The sequence below is a fragment of the Scyliorhinus canicula genome, chromosome 3, assembly GCF_902713615.1.
Source record: "Scyliorhinus canicula chromosome 3, sScyCan1.1, whole genome shotgun sequence".
Classification (NCBI taxonomy): Eukaryota; Metazoa; Chordata; class Chondrichthyes; order Carcharhiniformes; family Scyliorhinidae; genus Scyliorhinus; species Scyliorhinus canicula.
The window spans coordinates 252,523,150-252,541,628 of record NC_052148.1 but is presented as its reverse complement, the minus strand read 5'-3'; the positions used below and the strand labels follow the sequence as shown (position 1 = coordinate 252,541,628).

The window sequence follows — 18,479 nt, the reverse complement described above, 5'->3', positions numbered from 1 at the left end:
CCTGAGGGGTTCAGTACATGGGTTCTTTAGGCGGTGGCAGCCTTTCCTTGACTTCCTGGCAGAACGGTAGGAAAATAGGCCGGCAGCAGCAGCAATCCGGGGGGGTGGGGGGGGGTGTGGAGGGAGGGAGGAGGGGGGTGTGGAGGGGGAGGGAGGGAGGGAGGGGGGGGGGGGGGGGTTTGTTTCGGGGGAGGGGAGAAATGTGTACATGAGTTTATTGAATATGCCGGGTGCTTACCTATTCCTTCGTTTTGCTGGGGGAGGGGTTTGGTTTTGGGGGTTATTGTGTTTTTTCTCCTTTTTTTGTTGTTAATACTGTTTTCGTGTTATTTTCAGTTTTTGATATTTTGTGAAAATCTCAATAAAAATTACTTTTAAAAAAAAACTATTATATAGGAGTAAGTGTCAAATCCAATTAAGTAGTGTTGATATATTTATAGCTTTGTTCAATTTACAGCTATTTGTGGTTTTTGTGAACATTACGCTAACCATTCTAAAATAAGCAACACAAAGAACACCACAGGATCGTGGTTTCAGCAGCAGCTGACTCAAGGTAGCGATGGAGAGAAGTTGCAGAGTGTTATGTTCTTTGTTGTAGCTGCAAACAGAAAAGAATCAGGGGTGGCAAACGTTTAGTTTGTATAACATAGTGCACGTGGTTTATTTACACTTAGCACTGCTGCCTCACAGCGCCAGTGACCCGGGTTCAATTCCGGTCTTGGGTCACTGTCCGTGTGGAGCTTGTACATTCTCCCCGTGTCTGCGTGGGTTTCTTTCGGGTGCTCCAGTTTCCTCCCAGAGACTCAAGGTGTGCAGCTTAGGTGGATTGGCCATGATAAATTGCCCCTTAATGTCCAGGGGTGTGCAGGTTATGGGGATAGGGTGGGGTGAACGAGAAGTGGACATGGGTAGACATAGGCGGCGGAATTCGCCCCCATCCTCCGCCATGCCTGGCGGGAGAATCACTGGGGAGCTGAGCGAGTCCCGCCACGGCACCCGCACACGATTCTCCCACCCCCCCCAAACTGGAGCGGTGAGATTCACGGCTGGCCGCTGGGAGAATCGGCGTTTGTAACGGGCGAGCGCCGATTCTCCGGCCCGCATGGGCCGAGCGGCCTGCCCAACACGACAGGTTCCCTCTGGCGCCGTCCACACCTGGTTGCTGCCGGCGGAAATAGCGTGGGAACGCTGGGGGGAATGGCCTGTGGCGGGGGGGGGGGGGGGGGGGTTCTTGCACCGGGGGGGAGGGCCTAAAAAGGGGTCTGGCCCGCAATCGGTGCCCACCGATCGGCGGGCCAGCCTCTCTGAAGGAGGACCTCCTTTTCTCCGCCGCCCCGCAAGATCCATCCGACATCTTCTTGTGGGGCGGCCGTAGGGAGGACGGCAACCGCGTCACTTATGCGGCGCCAGCCACGTCATTTACACGGCGCCGCTTTTACGCGGCGCCAAGGCCCGGTGCGCGTAAATTACATGGCGCCGCTTGCAGCCCCCCGGGGGCGGGAGAATAGGGGGCTGGGAGCGGCCTCCGACGCCGGAGTGAAACACTCTGGGCGAAATTCTCCGCACCCGCGGAAAGTCGGCAAACGGTCGTAAAAATCGGGACCGTTTTACGACGGTCGCGAAGGCTTCATTTCCCGACCGATTCACTTCCTGGAAATGGGCTAGCAGCGCGGCCACGTCAATTACGTGCGTGATGACGACGGAACGCGACGACGACACAATCACGCCCACGTGACGCCGCCCGACGCCGTAAAAAGGCGCGGGCGACCACAGAATCTGTCGGGCAGGATGTCGGAGCCTAGGCGAGCTGCTCCTCGCTTTATTGATGCAGACGTCGAGGCGCTGCTCGATGCCGTGGAGCAGAGGAGGGGCATCATCCGCCCGCGGAGAGGGCATCGCCAACCTGCCAGCACGGTACGCCAGGCCTGGCGTGACGTGGCTGCTGCCGTCAGTGCTGTGGGGCAGACCCCTCGCTCAGCAGAGCAGTGCCGAAAGAAGCTACACGACCTCACCAGGTCTGCCAGGGTAAGTGCCATGAGGGTGCCCCCTAGTCACAACCATCCCTCCCCCTTAACTGCCCGGGGGGGGGGGGGGAGGGATTGGGGCAGAGTTATTTGAGGGTGGTTCACAAAGTTGTCACAGACCCAGCGCTCTGGCCCCGAGGAGAGATGCAATCATCTGATGACAACTTGCCCCCCCCAAACTGTGCCAGTATCAGAACGGACTGCTGATACCTACCGTTTGTAATGATCTACCTATGTTCCCTCCCCCAACAGGCCAAGGCCGCTCATAACCACCGTGAGCGGCACAAGACTGGAGGGGGTTCGCCCAACATGCACCCCCTCAGCACCTTTGAACAGAGGGCACTGGACCTTGTTGGGGGGTCTGCCACCCGCGATATCGCGCAATGCGAGGTTGGCGGAACTGCAGCAAGTGAGACAACCCTCCCTGACAAACACCCCCCCCCCCCCCCCCCCCCCCATCCTCTGTCCCTTCACACACCCTGCCCACTGGGACACCTCCCCATCCTCTGTCCCTTCACACACCCTGCCCACTGGGACCGTCCAGCGGCCTGCCGAGCAAATCGAAATAACCCGTCTCATTCTCTTCCCTAGGACGTGATGCCGAACGACCAGGGCCGTCTGGCTGCAGACGGAGACAGGAATCTGCCGCCACCTCACCCGGGGCCTCACAACAGAGGGTGCCCGATCAGCGGGCAGCCCTATCCGCCCCAACCCAATCTGCGGACCAGGACGCACAGAGGGTTCGAAGTCCTCCACCACCACCAGAAATGGCCAGGGACAACCCTCCTGTCGCTGAGCAGCCCCACACCATGGACGAGGACCTAACCATTGAGAGCGTCGGGCTTGCGGCACTGCTTTCTCCCACCACATCCATCATCCCAGAGATACACACCCCGGCGGGCCTATTTAGTGATGAGTCTCCTGGGGCACAGTCTGGTTGGCACATCACAGATGAGCAGGTACAGCAGGTGGAGGTCGGAGCAACAGAGGGCCCGGACTCGCGGAGGCCAGACCAGGCCCAGGATGCAGCTGGCTCCCAGACGTTTTCGGAGTTCCTGGAGTTTATCAACCCACCCGCACAGCCGATGCCTCAGGAAACCCAGGGAAACAATGACGGGATGAGGGCTTCCTTCCAGACTCTGCAGATGCTGTTAGAGGAGTCGAACCGCGTCCAAGAGCAGGGAGTGGTGCCGCTCATGGCAGAGACCCAGTCCGACACCGCACGGGTGGCATCCGCGGTGGAGGCAATGGGTCAGGTTATGCAAGACGTTGGGGTTAATGTGCACGCGTCATCCTCGGCCCTGGACAGGGTTGCCCTCTCACAGGCAGCAATGTGCCAGAGCCAAACCGACATTGCCGGCGCCCTGCGGGCCATGGCCGAGTCTCAGCAGGTCATTGGCCAGTCGCAGCAGTCAGTCGCCGAGAGCATCAACCGCCTGACACATGTGCTGGATGGCGTCGTGCACACTCAGGTTGAGATCGCACAGTCCCTGGCGGGAATGTCTAACTCCCTGGACTCCGTCTCTGCAAACCTTCGGATCCTGGTGGATACCGTTGCAGGCCTCCAGGACTGGCAGCGCCAGGTGTCGGTGGTGCGACGGGGAACCTCCCCGCTCGCACCTCTGTCCCAAAGTGAGGCCCGGGGGCCACCGGGCTCCCCGAGGGAGGAGGAGGTTTTGGGGCCCGTCCCATTAACTCCATCACGGGACGTCCCGGAATTCTCGGCCTCCCCCCGTCCCATCCCTGGTGCATCGGGTGGGCAGCAGGCAGAGCAGGGTGGCACAATGTCACCCGAGACGCCCGCACAGCAGCCTGGCCCATCAAGGCCGGGTCGCCCCAGGAAACGCTTGGCCAAGGAGAAACGAGTCGAGGGGGGCGATTCGCAGCAATCCTCCTCCACTCCTGCTGTATCATCTGGGTATTCACTTAGACGTAGTGGTAGGGCCCGTAAGGCAACTAAGATAGACACTGAGTAAGTTGGCACGGGTGAAGGGCACAGTTTAGTTGTAGGGGATAGGGCACCTGTAAATAATTGTTAATATTAAACGCACTGTTCCACCTTACTTGTAATACCGTGTGATTGTTCCACAGCCACAGGAACCGTGATGGTGACCGAGTGTCGCTGGGGGTGACGGGTGGTGAAACCTCGGTGCCGGGTGTGCAGTCCCTGCCCCTACCCCCCTCCCACAGCTAGCCCACGCGGGCACGTGATGGAGTGTCAGTGACGAACTCAGCGGCCACCAAGGTGGATGGTTCAGCTATTGCCATGGGTCAGACTCTCTCTAACGATTCTGAGCTCACAGCTCTTCGCAGAGCGGGCTGTCATCATTCCACATGGCACTGATCACACCCGCTGGCACAGCCATCAATGTTGTGCCATACCGTCTGGACCCAGTGATAAGGGTGATGTTGAAGTGGAGCAGTGTACACTGAGGGGGGGGGGGGGGGGGGGGGGGGGTGTTGTGGTGGTGGCAGTTGTGTGTTGACCCTCTGCATGACTAGCGATGCAGGTGGTGGTTTGGTGTTCATCGGGGACGTCACATGCGATGCGTGAACCGTGCTGCCACCATGGCGTCGCGTGCCCGCCGCCCTTGCCGGGTCCGTCGTGCCGCCTCCTGGACATCACCAGCACCTGGGTCGTGTCTGCGTGCTGCGCCCGCCACTCCGCCAGCGTCCTCCTCCTCCTCCTCCTCCTCCTCCTCCTCCTCCTCCTCCTCCTCCTCCTCTGTGCTGGCACCACTGCCACTAGCTTCTCCCTCCGCCTCCTGCAACAGGTCATCTCCCCTCTGCATCGCGATGTTGTGCAGCGCACAGCAGACCACTACAATGCAAGCGACCCTGTCGGCCTGGTACTGCAGGGCCCCTCCGGAGCGGTCCAGGCACCTGAATCTCATCTTCAGGAGGCCAAGGCAGCGCTCCACCACACCCCTGGTTGCTGCATGGGCCTCGTTGTATCGTGTTTCCGCATTGGTCTGAGGCCTCCGTATAGGCGTCATCAGCCAAGACCTCAGCGGATAACCCCTGTCACCTAGCAACCAGCCCCTCAGCCGGGGGGGACGTCCCTCAAACATCGCAGGGATGAACGACTGCGCTAGTATGTAGGAGTCATGCACACTCCCTGGGAACCTTGCACAGACGTTCATGAACCTCATGTGGGGGTCGCATACCACCTGGACATTAATGGAGTATGTCCCCCTCCTGTTTGTGAACACGTCCCTGTCCACAGCAGGCGGGCGCATGGGGACGTGAACACAGTCGATTGACCCCTGAACCCTCGGTATCCCGGCCACACTGGCAAATCCACGGACTCGTGAGTCTTGACTTGCTCGGTCCTCGGGAAAGGTGATGTAGCGATCGGCGATGGCATAGAGGGCGTCGGTCACATCCCGGATGCACCTGTGCACCGATGACTGGGAGATCCCAGAGACGTCCCCGCTCGGAGACTGGAAGGAGCCGGTAGCATAGAAGTTCAGAGCGACCGTCACCTTGATGGCTACCGGGATCGCGTGTCCTCCCCCCGTTCCACGTGGGGCGAGGTGCGACAGGAGTTCGCAGATATGTATCACCGTCTGCCTACTCAGCCGGAGTCTTCTCCTGCAGGTGATGTCCGGCATTGTTAGGAAAGAGACCCGGACACGGTACACCCTCGGCTTTGGTCGTCGCCTCTGACGCCGTGGCTGCACCCTCACTCTCCCCTCTTCCTCTTCCTCCTCCTCCTCCTCCTCCTCCTCCCCCCCCATGCTGCTCGACGACTGGCAACTCCTCGGCCCTTCCCTCTGCTGCTGCAGCTGGCCCTGCAGCCACTGCGGGTTGTGGGTGTGGATGCTGCTGCATCTCCAAATGCAGTGCAGCGGCCCCAACCACTGCGCAGAACATAGCCGTTCTGTTCCCATGCATCGTGCTAACCTACAGAAGGGTGGTGGGGGGCAGAGAAACGGGACATGTTAGACGGACGTTAGTCGACACCTCGGCAGCCGCCAGCCATGGGATACCAGTGTGTCCCGGTGGCCTGGTCGCGCTGCTGACACGCGGTCAGCCTAACCCCTGGTCACTTTCTGCATCCAACGGCCAGTAAACTATGGCCTCCTCACGGGTGCGTCAGTGGCCTGTGGCCGGAAGCCACAGGGGAACCAGCGGCCGTGTCCTCGTCACCTGCACACCATGGCATGGTGGCAGACATTTTGTTACGGGGTTGGACGGCTCACTCTCTACCTAACCCCCCCCCTCCGTCGCCCCCCACTGCCCCCTCCGTCTCCCCCACTGCCACCTCCGTCTCCCCCACTGCCACCTCCGTCTCCCCCACTGCCCCCTCCGTCTCCCCCACTGCCACCTCCGTCTCCCCCACTGCCCCCTCCGTCTCCCCCACTGCCCCCTCCGTCTCCCCCACTGCCACCTCCGTCTCCCCCACTGCCCCCTCCGTCTCCCCCACTGCCCCCTCCGTCTCCCCCACTGCCCCCTCCGTCTCCCCCACTGCCCCCTCCGTCTCCCCCACTGCCTCCCACGTCTCCCCCCCACTGCCCCCGTTCTGGACCCCCTCCCGTTCCCAGGGATGCCTTCCCCGTTGTGGCCAGACTCGAGCGGTGCGCTGAGCGGTGCGCTGAGCGGTGCGCAGAGTGGTGCCCTGACCTCCTCCAAGCAGTCGTCAGCCAGGCCGACTGGTTGACGAATTTAAAAAGCAGGTGTGTTTCACGACGTCCAAACAGGGCGCCATGACGTCAGGACTTCGGCCCATCCGGGCCGGTGAATAGCGGGGGGGGGGCTCTCAGTGGCGATTCTGGTCGTGTCAGGGGCGGGAAGGAGGCGTTTGTCGGGAAACACGACTCCGACAATTTGCGGAGTTTGGAGAATAGCGGGAGGGCGTCGGAACAGCGTCGCCGTAAAAATTTCCGACGCCCGCTATTCTCCGAACCGTCGTGAGTCCGGAGAATCTCGCCCTCTGGTTTTCACTCCGGCGTCGGGACTTAGTCTCCCGATGGGAGAATTGCGCCCAGGAAGTGGTTTTCATGACAGCCAGAATATGAGTGGAATTTTAACAGCCAGTAGGACAGGCACACCTGTCGCCCAGAGATACTGTGAGAGGCTTGGTCCATTTTAATCGTCTGGCCTCATGAAAATCGATATGTCAGGCTGCTCGCCTGCAACCTGCACAGTGTAGCGATACTAGAAATAATGCACAGAATTAATAATACTCCAACTTTTAATAAGAATAATTTATAATTGCCAGTCTTGACTCACTCGTACCTGTGAATCAGAAGATTGTGGGTTCAAGTTTCGCTCTTGAACACTGAGTGTAAAAGCCTCCTTGCCCAGAATCTAACCATGCGGGGGCCTCCGATAACCTGGGAGACCACCCCCCCTGGTGCCGGTCTGCCTTTTTCCCATTTGTGGGGACCTGTGGTAAACGGCACCCGGCTGGGGTCTCCTTGGCAAGGCTGATAGATCCCGGGGGGGCTGTTTGAATTGGCGTCGGCACAGTTAAGTGAGTAGTTAAGCTCACTTAACTATGTGCAAGTCTGGAACCTGCCTATTGTAGGCAGGATTCAGATCGTGACCACTCACAAGATCGTGTTAGACCTCTCCGGGCATAATGACCCATCGGGAATGCTGGAAGAGACCTCTCACAGGATTTACTGGCCACGTTGTGTCCCGATTCCGGCAAGACGCGGCCAGTAAATCGCACCCCTTGCCTGAGTGAGTGCTGCACTGTTTCCAGGTGGAGATTAAACTGAGACCCAGTCTGATCTCTCAGATGGATGTAAAAGATCCCGTGACACTATTTGATGAGGACAAGGAGATTGTTCCCAATGTTCCAGACAGTAGTGATTCCTCATACAGCCTCAGTTACCCTGACGATCAGGTTGTTATCAGGGGTTTAGAGGGCTTGCCATGAGCTAACTGGCTTCTGCATTTCCTACATTACAACAGTGACTACACTGCAAAAGCAATAGGCTGGCTACAAAGCCATTTTGGACATCCTGAGGTTGGGGAAGGTGCTATATAAATGTACGTTCCTTCTTTAGTTTACTTAGTACATAACATACGTTTATCATTTCTCACTTTGGAAAGTGTAAAACTTTCTTCATCATATTTGTTTGCAACCCTGAGTTATTAGTGAATCTTTAGAAAGCAGCCATCACACCAGACACAAAATCCAACCAGAGTGCTCACAGTTACAAGTCCAGAACAGCATTTCTGTCAGACGCTAAGGCATGCAGCAAGTGGGAGAAGGGGACCAATCAGAGTGTGAACTGGAGAATGCAATGAAAAAGCACCTTTTGCACCAGACTGGTAAGAAGTTACGAGATTTAAGCCACATCAGCATTTGCAACTGGCCATCAATCACCAAAATAATCTATATGGAAATTTCTCCTGTTTGGTGTCTGTTCAAAAATTGTAATTGCCTCCATCAAGATGTCTTCAATTTTGCAACAGGTAGAGGAAAGCACAAATCTTCCTCTGATGATCAACTTCCTTTTCATCTTTGCACCCTGCCGGAATACTAAAGGTGAAGTAAAAGACAGCAGCCGAACAGTGCTGAAAAATGGTGACAATGAATAGGGTCAGAAAGGGATTTTGAGATGTATTTTGGAGGCCACGATTGCACAACTGGTTCTAAATTCAAAAATTAATTCAACTTTAAAAAGCAAATGCCTTTCTTTCTGAAAAACAGAAGCAGAAGGAGGCCATTCAGCCCATCGAGTCTGCATCGGCCCTTGGAAAGAGCACCCCATTTAAGCCCACACTTCAAACCTATCTCCATAACTCAGTAACCCCACCCAACCTTTTTGGGCACTAAGGGGCAATTTAGCATGGCCAATCCGCCTAACCTGCACATCTTTGGACTGTGGGCGGATACCGGAGCATCCGGAGGAAACCCACGCACACACGGGGAGAATGTGCAGACGCCGCACAGACAGTGACCCAAGCCAGGAATCGAACCTGGGACACTAGAGCTGTGAAGCACTAGTGCTAACCACCACTGTGCTACCGTGCTGCCCTTGTGGTGGTTGAATACCACATTCAAAATTGTGGCTCTGTGATTGACAGTATTATTAATTCGACTTGCTGCATCTGCCTTGTTTTTACCACATTGTATCATGCAGTGAGACTATCCATATTTTTGCTGCGTTCATCTCCCGCAGTGAGTAGATCTTTCAATTGGGAGTTTTCTCTCTGTTCAGATCTATTTTAACCTCACATTAGAAAGTAATTGCGCATCAGTACACTCAGCTTCAGATTCCATGCATGGACAAGCTTAAACAACTTCAGTAAGGAGTAAAACCTCTCCAAACCATTGTGCTCGGCCAGCAATAGTGACAATTCTCTAAATTAATTCAAACACATGTCCAAGATGCTTTGTCGCCTGACCCAACCTCTTAATCCAGTCGAGGCAACGGCCCTTGTCAATCACCTTTTGGAATCTAATCAACTGGTGGTTTCTAGTCCAAAGCAACTGAAGAAATCACAGTCAACACTCAAAGTGCTTTTGTGTGTAATATTGTGTGTTATGGCATCATCTATACTTCAGATCCTATGGAGATCAATCCAATTATTCAAAGAAGCATGAGTATCTGAGTCAAAGATGATCGTAGCAAAAATCCTTTTGCCACAAAACCACATTTTTTCATTAAATTGATCAATTGTAAGGTCTTCCCTTTTCTGTGCACAAAAAATTAGGTAATAGCCAAGATCTAAGAAAAGATAAAACCAGGAAGGTTTGCATAGGTCGAAGTTCCCCTCCCATGATACACTGGGGGAAAGACGTTCAATCTTGGGTACTATTAAAAGAGTTCCCACTGCTGGAAGAGGTCATAATTACAAATGCGGCCCTGCCTTCTGCCCGAAGTCAGGTCTGATCCACAGCGCTGCGGTCTCCGCCAAAGGTAAGGCAAAGAGGCAGGACCCGAGTCGACCACAGCCAGAATGGGGATGGGGGATTGAACACTGCATTGTTGGCACCAATTTGATTCATACTAGCGGCCATTCAGCCAACTGGGTGGACCACCCCCAACCCACCAAGGAGTCCGAGTTGTTAGGGAAGCATGAACTTTTACATGCATGTTATAGCTCGGAGCTATGAACAGTGACGGTAATGGTTCCGATTCTCTTTCCATCACATGGCTGACCAGGAATTCTTCCGCCTCAAATGTCTCCCACTCTGGCAATTGGGGCATCTTGGGAAGATTTTGCAGATTGACACTCAACCTGTTCGGCCAAGTTATGAACACACCGTCCTTGGCCATCGAGTCCTGGAGTGGAACTTGAACCCCAAACTTCTGGTTCTGAGGCAGACACTACTAGTGCACATCAAGACCTGTTGTGTTATAGCAATGGTCACATGAATGTAACCGTGAGGTAAATGCATTCTCAAAAATGTGAAAATGATTGCAGGGTATTCAATTTGCACACTGCAACCTGCTGTATTAAAGAATACTTGAAGGTGCTCCTTTTATTTATCTCGTCTGTATAACTGAACTTGAATACAAAGAAAAAAATTTGAGCCTGGAATGACAACTTGCAGATTACTGAACAAAGACATCTAGAAAGTAGAATAAATGAACCACAAATCAAAGTAATCATACGACGTTGATCAAAAACCCCTGTTAACGAACATTTAGTATCAGACAATATAAACCAAAGGTAACGTCGGGACTGTCAAATATCAAACAAAGCATCAGCATTGTGCTGCTGACATTATTTTTATTTTCTTATTTTTTCTTGGCTTTCAGTGTCATTGGCAAGGTCAGTATTTACTGCCCTTCCCTAATTGCCCCTTGAGAAGGTGATAGTGAGCCGCAGTCCATGTGGCATCTACAGTGTTGCTAGGGAGGGCGTTCTAGTGTTTTAACCCAGTGAAAATGAAGGAACGGTGATATTATTCCAAGTCAGGATGGTGCGTGGCTTGGAGGGGAAGTTGCAGGTGGTGGTTTCTCATGTGTCTGCTGCCCTTCTTCTAAAGGGGAGAGTTAGGTGATGGTTTATCATGTGGGCTGATGATACAATCCCCACCATTCCCTTAATGCCATTTGAGGGTTGGGGGGAGGCTTGCTTTTTGCACACTTTCAGTTTCACTCACAGTGACCCATGTTTTTTTTTCTTCTTTTTAATAAATTTAGAGTACCCAATTCATTCTTTCCAATTAAGGGGCGATTTAGCGTGGCCAATCTACCTAGCCTGCACATCTTTGAGTTGTGGGTGCGAAACCCACGCAGACACGGGGTGAATGTGCAAACTCTACATGGACAGTGATCCAGAGCCGGGATCGAACCCGGGACCTCGGCGCCATGAGGCAGCAGTGCTAGCCACTGTGCCACTGTTGGAATTTTCTGATGGAACGCAAGTGCAGCCAAAGCACTTCCAGGGAAGGGACAAGGAAAGATTGGGAAGGTCCGGATGACTGTCATCCCAAGCTGCTGTCATGCAGAACAGGTTTTGTAGCCTGTTTAACATTGTTGCTATGTAAGGCCTGTGAGCAGGAAATCTGTCTTTCTCGATAAGAAAAGGATCGACAATCAAAATAATTAACCCAACCCCAGTCTCCGGATTTTCATTGGTGTACGAGATGAGTAATTAATATTCACTCACGACAAACTCATGGAATAAAGTCGCACCGAGCCTAACAAAGTGCTTCTCAGCAGAGGGCACTATCACTACGATAACTGGCTCCTACAAACAGCAGGGTAGATCTGCAGGGAGTTGTGTCACTGTGAGTGAGGATTAACTACAATGGAAGATTAATGGCATTTTTAATTGAAGTCTTATTTGCCTGACAAATGCATTTTTAGAAAAGGCTGCCTGCTGCTTTTTTCATGCAGCAACCCAGCGACCTGTATTTATATGACTTCATATAAATAGGGCACTATTTGTTACAAACGTCCAGTGCACTGAGTAGGTTAGCTGCCAAAACCACAAAGACTTTGGTTTCATTCTTCTGTTTATTGAGATTGAGCTTATGTCAGCAGGGGTAGGAAGTGGAGGTGTTATAGTTGGCCTCTGGGTTACGAAAGGGAAAAATCTGCAGGCATTTCCATTTTGCATCATCCAGCAACTCCTGCTTGAAGCGTATTTGTGCGCACTGGGTGACTACAGAATTGAGCTGTCATGTCGTCATGTCCCCCTCACCCTAGGATGACCAGGCGTAGCCACGGCAATGGTTACTTGAATGATGTACCACAGAGTGGCTGAGGCCAGTCGAACTTTAAAAAGTGGGGATGGAAGAAACTTCAAAGAGAAAAGAGGCAAGAACAGACTTGCAAAGACTTCTGGTCTAAAATTTTGATTCGCAAGCAGCAGAGATGGTCCAACAGTCGCTCTTTCATTCTCAGTCAGTCTGAGTTAGATCACTCACTCCAACGTGAGAGTGGTCTCTGGTCCGTCATTTTCAGTCAGCAGTAGTGCATAGCGACAACTAGCAGGTTGGGAATGGTCCTCCTCTTGAGTCAATCTTGAATCAAAGCAAATTAGCACTACTCCTCACAGCACCAGGGACTCGGGTTTAACTCTGGCCTTGGTGACTGTCTGTGTGGAGACCATAAGCAGAAGTAGGCCATTCGGCCTATCGAGTCTGCTCCACCATTCAATGGGATCATGGCTGATCTGATATGACAATCCTCAACTCCACTCTCCTGATTTATCCCCGTAAACCTTTATTCCTTTACTGATTAAAAATCTGTCTATCTCAGCCTTGAACGTACTTAATGACCCAGCCTCTACAGTCCTCTGCACTTCCACAGACACACTACCTACTGGGAGAAGAAATACCTCCTCGTCCCTGTCTTAAATGGACAACCCCCATTCTGAGATTATGCCCTCTGGTCCTAGACTCTCCCACAAGGGGAAACAATCTCTCAGCATCTACCCCGTCAAGCCCCTTGTGAATTCTATATGTCTCAAGAAGGTCTCCTCTCAGTCTTCAAAACTCCTCGAGTCCACTCCCAATCTACTCGATTTCTCCTCATAAGAAAATCCCTCTACCCTGGGATCAACCTAATGCATCTTCTCTGGGCTGCCTTCAATGCAAGAAGGCTCGGGATTTGAGAAAATTAAATTGTGAAGGTGTATTTGAAGAACAAAGAGTAGGGCTTGGATTCTCCGATCCCGCGACCAAGTTCTGACGCCGGCGTCAAAAGCGGCGCGAGCCACTCCGGCGCCGACAGGCTGCTAGGCCCGGGTATGCACCCCTTCACGCCGGAGTGGTGTCCGCTGCTCTGGCACTCGGAAGACAGCGTGTCACAGCTTCCGCAGGTCTGCGCATGCACGCCACGGCCGGCGCGAGTCCGCGCATGCGTGAGAGTTCCCGTCTCTGCGCCGGCCCCCGGGCAAAATGGCGGAGCCCTACAGGGGCCCGGTGCGGAGGAACATAGGCCCCCACGGAACTAACCAGCCCGACGATCAGCAGGCCCCGATTGTGGGCCAGGCCACAATGGAGGCCCCCCCCAGTCCCCCGCCCCCCACCATGACGGCCCCCGCAGCAGAACTCTGAGGTCCCGCCGGGTGGGACCATATGTAATCCACGCCAGTGGGACTCGGCCGAACTCGGCGGGCACTCGGCCCATTGAGACACAGAGAATCGCCGGGTTGGCCGCTTTAAACGACCGGCGCGGCGGCGATCCCGCAGGTGCACGAAAACCGGTGCCAGAGAATCGACGGGCCGGCGTTGGAGCAGCGTGGCGCGATTCTCGCCCCCGCCCCCCCCCCCCCCCCCCCCCCCCCCCCCCGGCGATTCTCCGACCCGGCACGTGGTCGGAGAATCCCAGCCTAGGAGTTTCCTCCGAGTCGGAGGTGTGTTGGAAATACTGCTTGCACAAGGAACATTCTGTCCTCTTCCACATTAAGGCAGTGGAAGGAAGTTCCCAGTTCAGGCTTAGATTACTTTGTATTACTGCGGTGCTTGTCCCTTTAAGGGAAACACAGCAGAGTAAGGGTCACCTGGCTTGGGGGACCAATCGGGACTCAGAGTGGGTAATCACCCCAGGGGATGGAGCCCTCTCTTAGACACATAGGGAGCTATGAGGCTGTTTTTTCTTATTGATATATCGTTTCTGTATTCCCAAATGAAGTCTGTGAAAATGCATCTTTACATTTGGCAATGAGGATAAAATTACCATTGCACTGTCTCTGGCCTGACACTAGTGAATATCCTGTTTTAATCAAAGTCTGAAAACAAAGTATTCGCCAGAATGCATTTATTTGGGCGGATAAACCCATTTGAGATATTGTCAGACCCTGAGTAATGTAGAATCTGAAAAGATGGATAGTTAGAAGATGTTCAGTGCATTAAATAAGCTGAAAGGCAGACGTAGAAAAATAAACCTGTAAAATTGGCCAGCTGGGTCAAAGTTTTAAAAAGGAAATGGGCCAACATGAGGAGAGGGCATGTGGCATTGGCAGCGAGAAGACCTGTGGCTTCAAATGTAAAAATAAGGAATTTTGATAAAAGGCAAAGAATTGCTGCAGTTAAAAAAGGTTCACAAGCTTAAAAAAAAGGTTGGCACAAGGAAGCGGTGCTGCCGATTTAAATGGCTCTGAGCCTCAAGGAAGAGGCAACGAGATACCTCAAAGAGGAAGAAACAAAGACCTCAAAGAGGCGGCAATAGAATACCCCAGAAAGTGGGAAAAAGACCCCAGAAAGAGGACACAAAGTCAGCAAATAAATCCTGTGTTAGCTTCTCTTGGACATTCTCAGACTTGGGGCACAATCTACCAGCTACATCACACTCCAAAGAGCACGACATGGCCGGTAGATTCTGGGTGAAGCCTCCCATAAATTACCCAACAGCAAGGACGCCTCAGGGGATCCACCAAATTCCCACAAGGCGTCGGGATCAGAAACCCATCCACAATGGGCGGGACCAAGTCGCTCTCGCTCTCGCATAAATAGGCCTCAAACCTACTTAAGGCCTACTTACCCGGTATCTACTGGCCTCCCGGGATCTACCAGCTTCCTCAGGAAGGCCGCAGTTGGGTGCCGTTCAGTACTGGTGAAACGGCACCCAGAGGGTCACCCAGACCATTGGAGGCCCTTTGGTGGCCAGGAATAGTGCAGGGTGGCACCCTGGCTGTTCGTCTGGAATGCAAGCAGCTTGGCACTGCCCAGCTAGTACCTTGGCACTGCCACCCTGGCATTGCCAAGGTGCACAGGTGGCAGAGCCACACCGGTAGGAGCACTTTCAGGGTGCCAGGATGGCAGTGCAAGGGTTCCAGAATGCCAAGGCTCAGGAACCGAGGGGTGGGTGAGTCATGCCCATCAAAGGGGGTGGAGGCGGTATTAAGAGTGGGGGGGGGGGGGTGGAGGGCGGGTAAGAAGGGCCTTCCATGAGGTTGGGGGTGCCTGATGTGGGACCCCATAGCAAGGTGTCTTCACTTGGGGGTAATGCCTATGTGTGTGGGGTGATACTGCCCATGGGTGGGGGGTGTGGGGGACCCTCAAGCTCACTTTGCGATCTGGGCACCCTTTGGAAATGGCAGCCCGATCTCGGAGTTCAGCTCCCCAGTGCTGAAAAAATTCTAACAGTGGGATCCAACGGCCACAGGGCAGCATGGCCAATAAAACCTGGGAGAACCCGCTGCCGAGTTCTAACACGATCTCGCGAGACGTGGCGGTGTAAATCTTGCCTATTGTGGGCGGAATGATTTTTTAGCAAATCGTATTAAAGCGAGGCAGCTAGTCTCACTTTAATGTGCAGATTCCCAAAGTAACCAAGGCATTGGGATCTATCCCTTTTGCCTTGAAAACCTCGGGCGACCGCCATTCAGTACTGGTCCCCACAAATAAGGATCAGACGCACCAGCATTCATGGGTGTCTCCCAGGGGATTGTGGCCTCCAGAGGTTTGCCCAATGTGCAAGGTGGTACCCTAGCACTGGCAGCCTGGCACTGGCACCCTGGCACTTCCAGCTTGGCACTGCCAAGGTACCCAAGTGATGCTAGCAGGGACACTGACAGGCATTCTTCAGCCATTCATTATGATCATGGCTGATCATCCAACTCAATAGCAGGATTGCTTTTCCCCCCACAATACCTTGATCCCCTAAGTGCTATATTCTTAACAATAGACTAAGCAGACTGCTAAAATGGTGCAGGCGTACCTCAGCTTTCAACTTGCCCAGTTCATCTTGTTTGGACCTCAGCTCAAATTCTGTTCTTTCAAGTAGTTTCTCAAGTGAACGGTTCCTTTCCGTTGAAGTCATCTGCAGCATCTGACATTTAAGAAAATTATTTTACAAAGTTTAACGTCAAGAAGGTGATGGAAGACAAAGAACAAATATTAGATTACCTCAGTCACAGGTTCCTCATCAGGCCTTCCTTTCCCTGGAAAATCGTGCTTTTCGTGTTTTAATTGTAAGTCACGCGTTGCAGACTTCTCCTCAGCATCGATTAGTTTTCCATGGACGATTTCATAATCCAACTTTAGCTTTTTCAAGGATTCGTCCTTTTCCTTCAAGTCGACGCGGGTTGAGCAATTAATGACACAGGTCAATTTATGGTGGCAAGACATATTTTTAACTACCCACCAAATCAGGATTTCATGTTTTCGTACAAAATAATCACAAATTTTAAATAATTGATATTGGAAAAAGAGACGGATTTAGAAGTAGGAACTGCAACATAGCAATTTTAATAAAAATTATGACGTTTATAAAAGAATCCTGTATTAGACATTTGTAATTATCTAAGTCCCCCCCCCCCCCCCCCCCGACACACACACACACACACACACACACACATTTCCTTTACCTTAACAATACTTTCCAACAACTTAATTTTGTCAGAGTAATCAATGACCTCCGAAGCCTCATCATTCGCCACTGCATTTCCAGTTTTTTCAACAAGGTATCTTTGGTCTTCCACCTTCCTTTCGGACCCCGAGCTCTGGAAGTCATTGTATCCTTCAGTGTGGTTCGCCACTGATGGCTCTGCCAAAACATTAAATCCAACCTTTTGCTCCATGAGACTCGAGCTTTGTTCCACTCCGCACATTCTTTCAGCCTTGAGCATCATCATCCTGCCACCTTTTTGGGAAGAACCTTCTGGTAATAAATGATCGCTCTGTCGCAGTAGAGTTTCCTCCAGTTCGTCTTGCTCGGTTATTTCACCTGCTCCCTGGGCTTTCAACTCTTGAACTAGATACTTATTCAAATTCATCAAGTTGGTGTTTTCGTTTTCTAAACGACTTAGTTTGTCCTGTGCGGCACCGCTCTCATCGTGGTGCTTCTCCACTTCAATTTCCAGCTTCCCAACCTTTGCTAAAAGATCTTCTTTCTCTCTGGTTAACTGATGCACAGTTTGATGAATTACATGCGTCTCCTCATTCTCCAACTTGTCAAGCAGACGTTTGTTTTCTTTCATCAGCTTTCCTATTTCATCTTTCATTCCCGTCACCATGTGAGCAAGGGTTTGATCCTTGGATTCCAACTCTGTCGCTCTTTTCTTCAGTTTCTCATTCTGTCTGCTCAAAGTTTCGACAGTCTGATCACACTCCACTAACCTCTGTGCATTTTCTTTCTGCATACAACTAATTGTGTCTTCCAACTTACTCTTCTCTCCTTTCAGCTCAGACATTCTCTCAAAACACTCCTCACTCTTCGCTTTAAAGTCTGCCTCCAGATCCCTCTGGTTGGCTTCCAGTTTTGCCATCCCATTTAGCAGCTCTTTATTCCGTTTCTCCAAAACCTCATTTTCTTTCCTCAAGTTATTTTTCATTGACTCTTTCTCCTGTATCTTTTCTTTTGTTATTTCCTCAAGCTTCCGAGATAAATGGCTCACTTCGCTATTTGCGACGGACAATTCATCTTCTAATTTACACTTCTCTTCGGCTGCCTTTAGTAACTGGTTGTTCCTGCACTGCAACTGCTGACCTACTTCTGCCTTCGCTGTCTGAAGTTGTTGAATTTCAGTCTCAAGGCTTGCAATGGTTTCACTCAATGCCTTTGGGTCTGCGCTGGTAAGGTCTGCATTCATGTTAAAATGTGTCTTCAGCAGCGCACACACATCTCTGTCACTATCAGTGCAATCGCCAATCTTGTTCACAGACAGGCACCTTGACTTTTCTTTCATGACTTCTTGACCCACAAGCTGTAATTGGTCAGATTGTGACTCATTGTTAGTGGTGTCCACAAGAACAGAAGCTTCACTGAGCATTCCCTTGACAACAGTCTGGTAGTCTCCACATTTTCTGGTCTTTTGAGCTGTCTCGTTGATCGCTTGTTTTTCAACTGTGGATGACGATAGGTCATAACTTGACACGTGTCCGACTTCATGGTCCAGCAATATGGCCAGTTCCTTTTGTGTCGCAGGGCTCTGAAGGGTTGCTCTGACCTGAGGTTAAGATTATGACAAATTATACACTGCTCTGCATAAATACACAAATTAAATATACAGCAGATTTTAGATGTCAAATAATTATACAGAACAATAATGAGATTCAAATCTATCTATGATGATAGTACTCAGTTT

General features: G+C 52.1%; 1 protein-coding gene across 7 annotated transcripts in view; it reads right to left on the bottom strand.

Moving 5' to 3' along the window:
- Positions 1-18,479, bottom strand: part of LOC119963432 (trichohyalin-like) — a 190,395-nt gene that overhangs the window by 115,279 nt on the left and 56,637 nt on the right. For 6 of the 7 annotated variants that reach the window (XR_005460101.1, XR_005460102.1, XM_038792548.1 and 3 more), the window contains 3 exons: positions 16,761-18,341; positions 16,300-16,461; positions 16,112-16,222 (listed from right to left, as the gene is read on the bottom strand). Coding sequence is in view for 5 of the 7 variants with exons in the window: in XM_038792548.1 (XP_038648476.1) it covers positions 16,112-16,222; positions 16,300-16,461; positions 16,761-18,341 (1,854 nt within the window). In the remaining 2 variants the exon portion in view is untranslated. The remainder of the gene's footprint in view (positions 1-16,111; positions 16,223-16,299; positions 16,462-16,760; positions 18,342-18,479) is intronic. The other variant, XM_038792549.1, reaches the window with a different exon arrangement.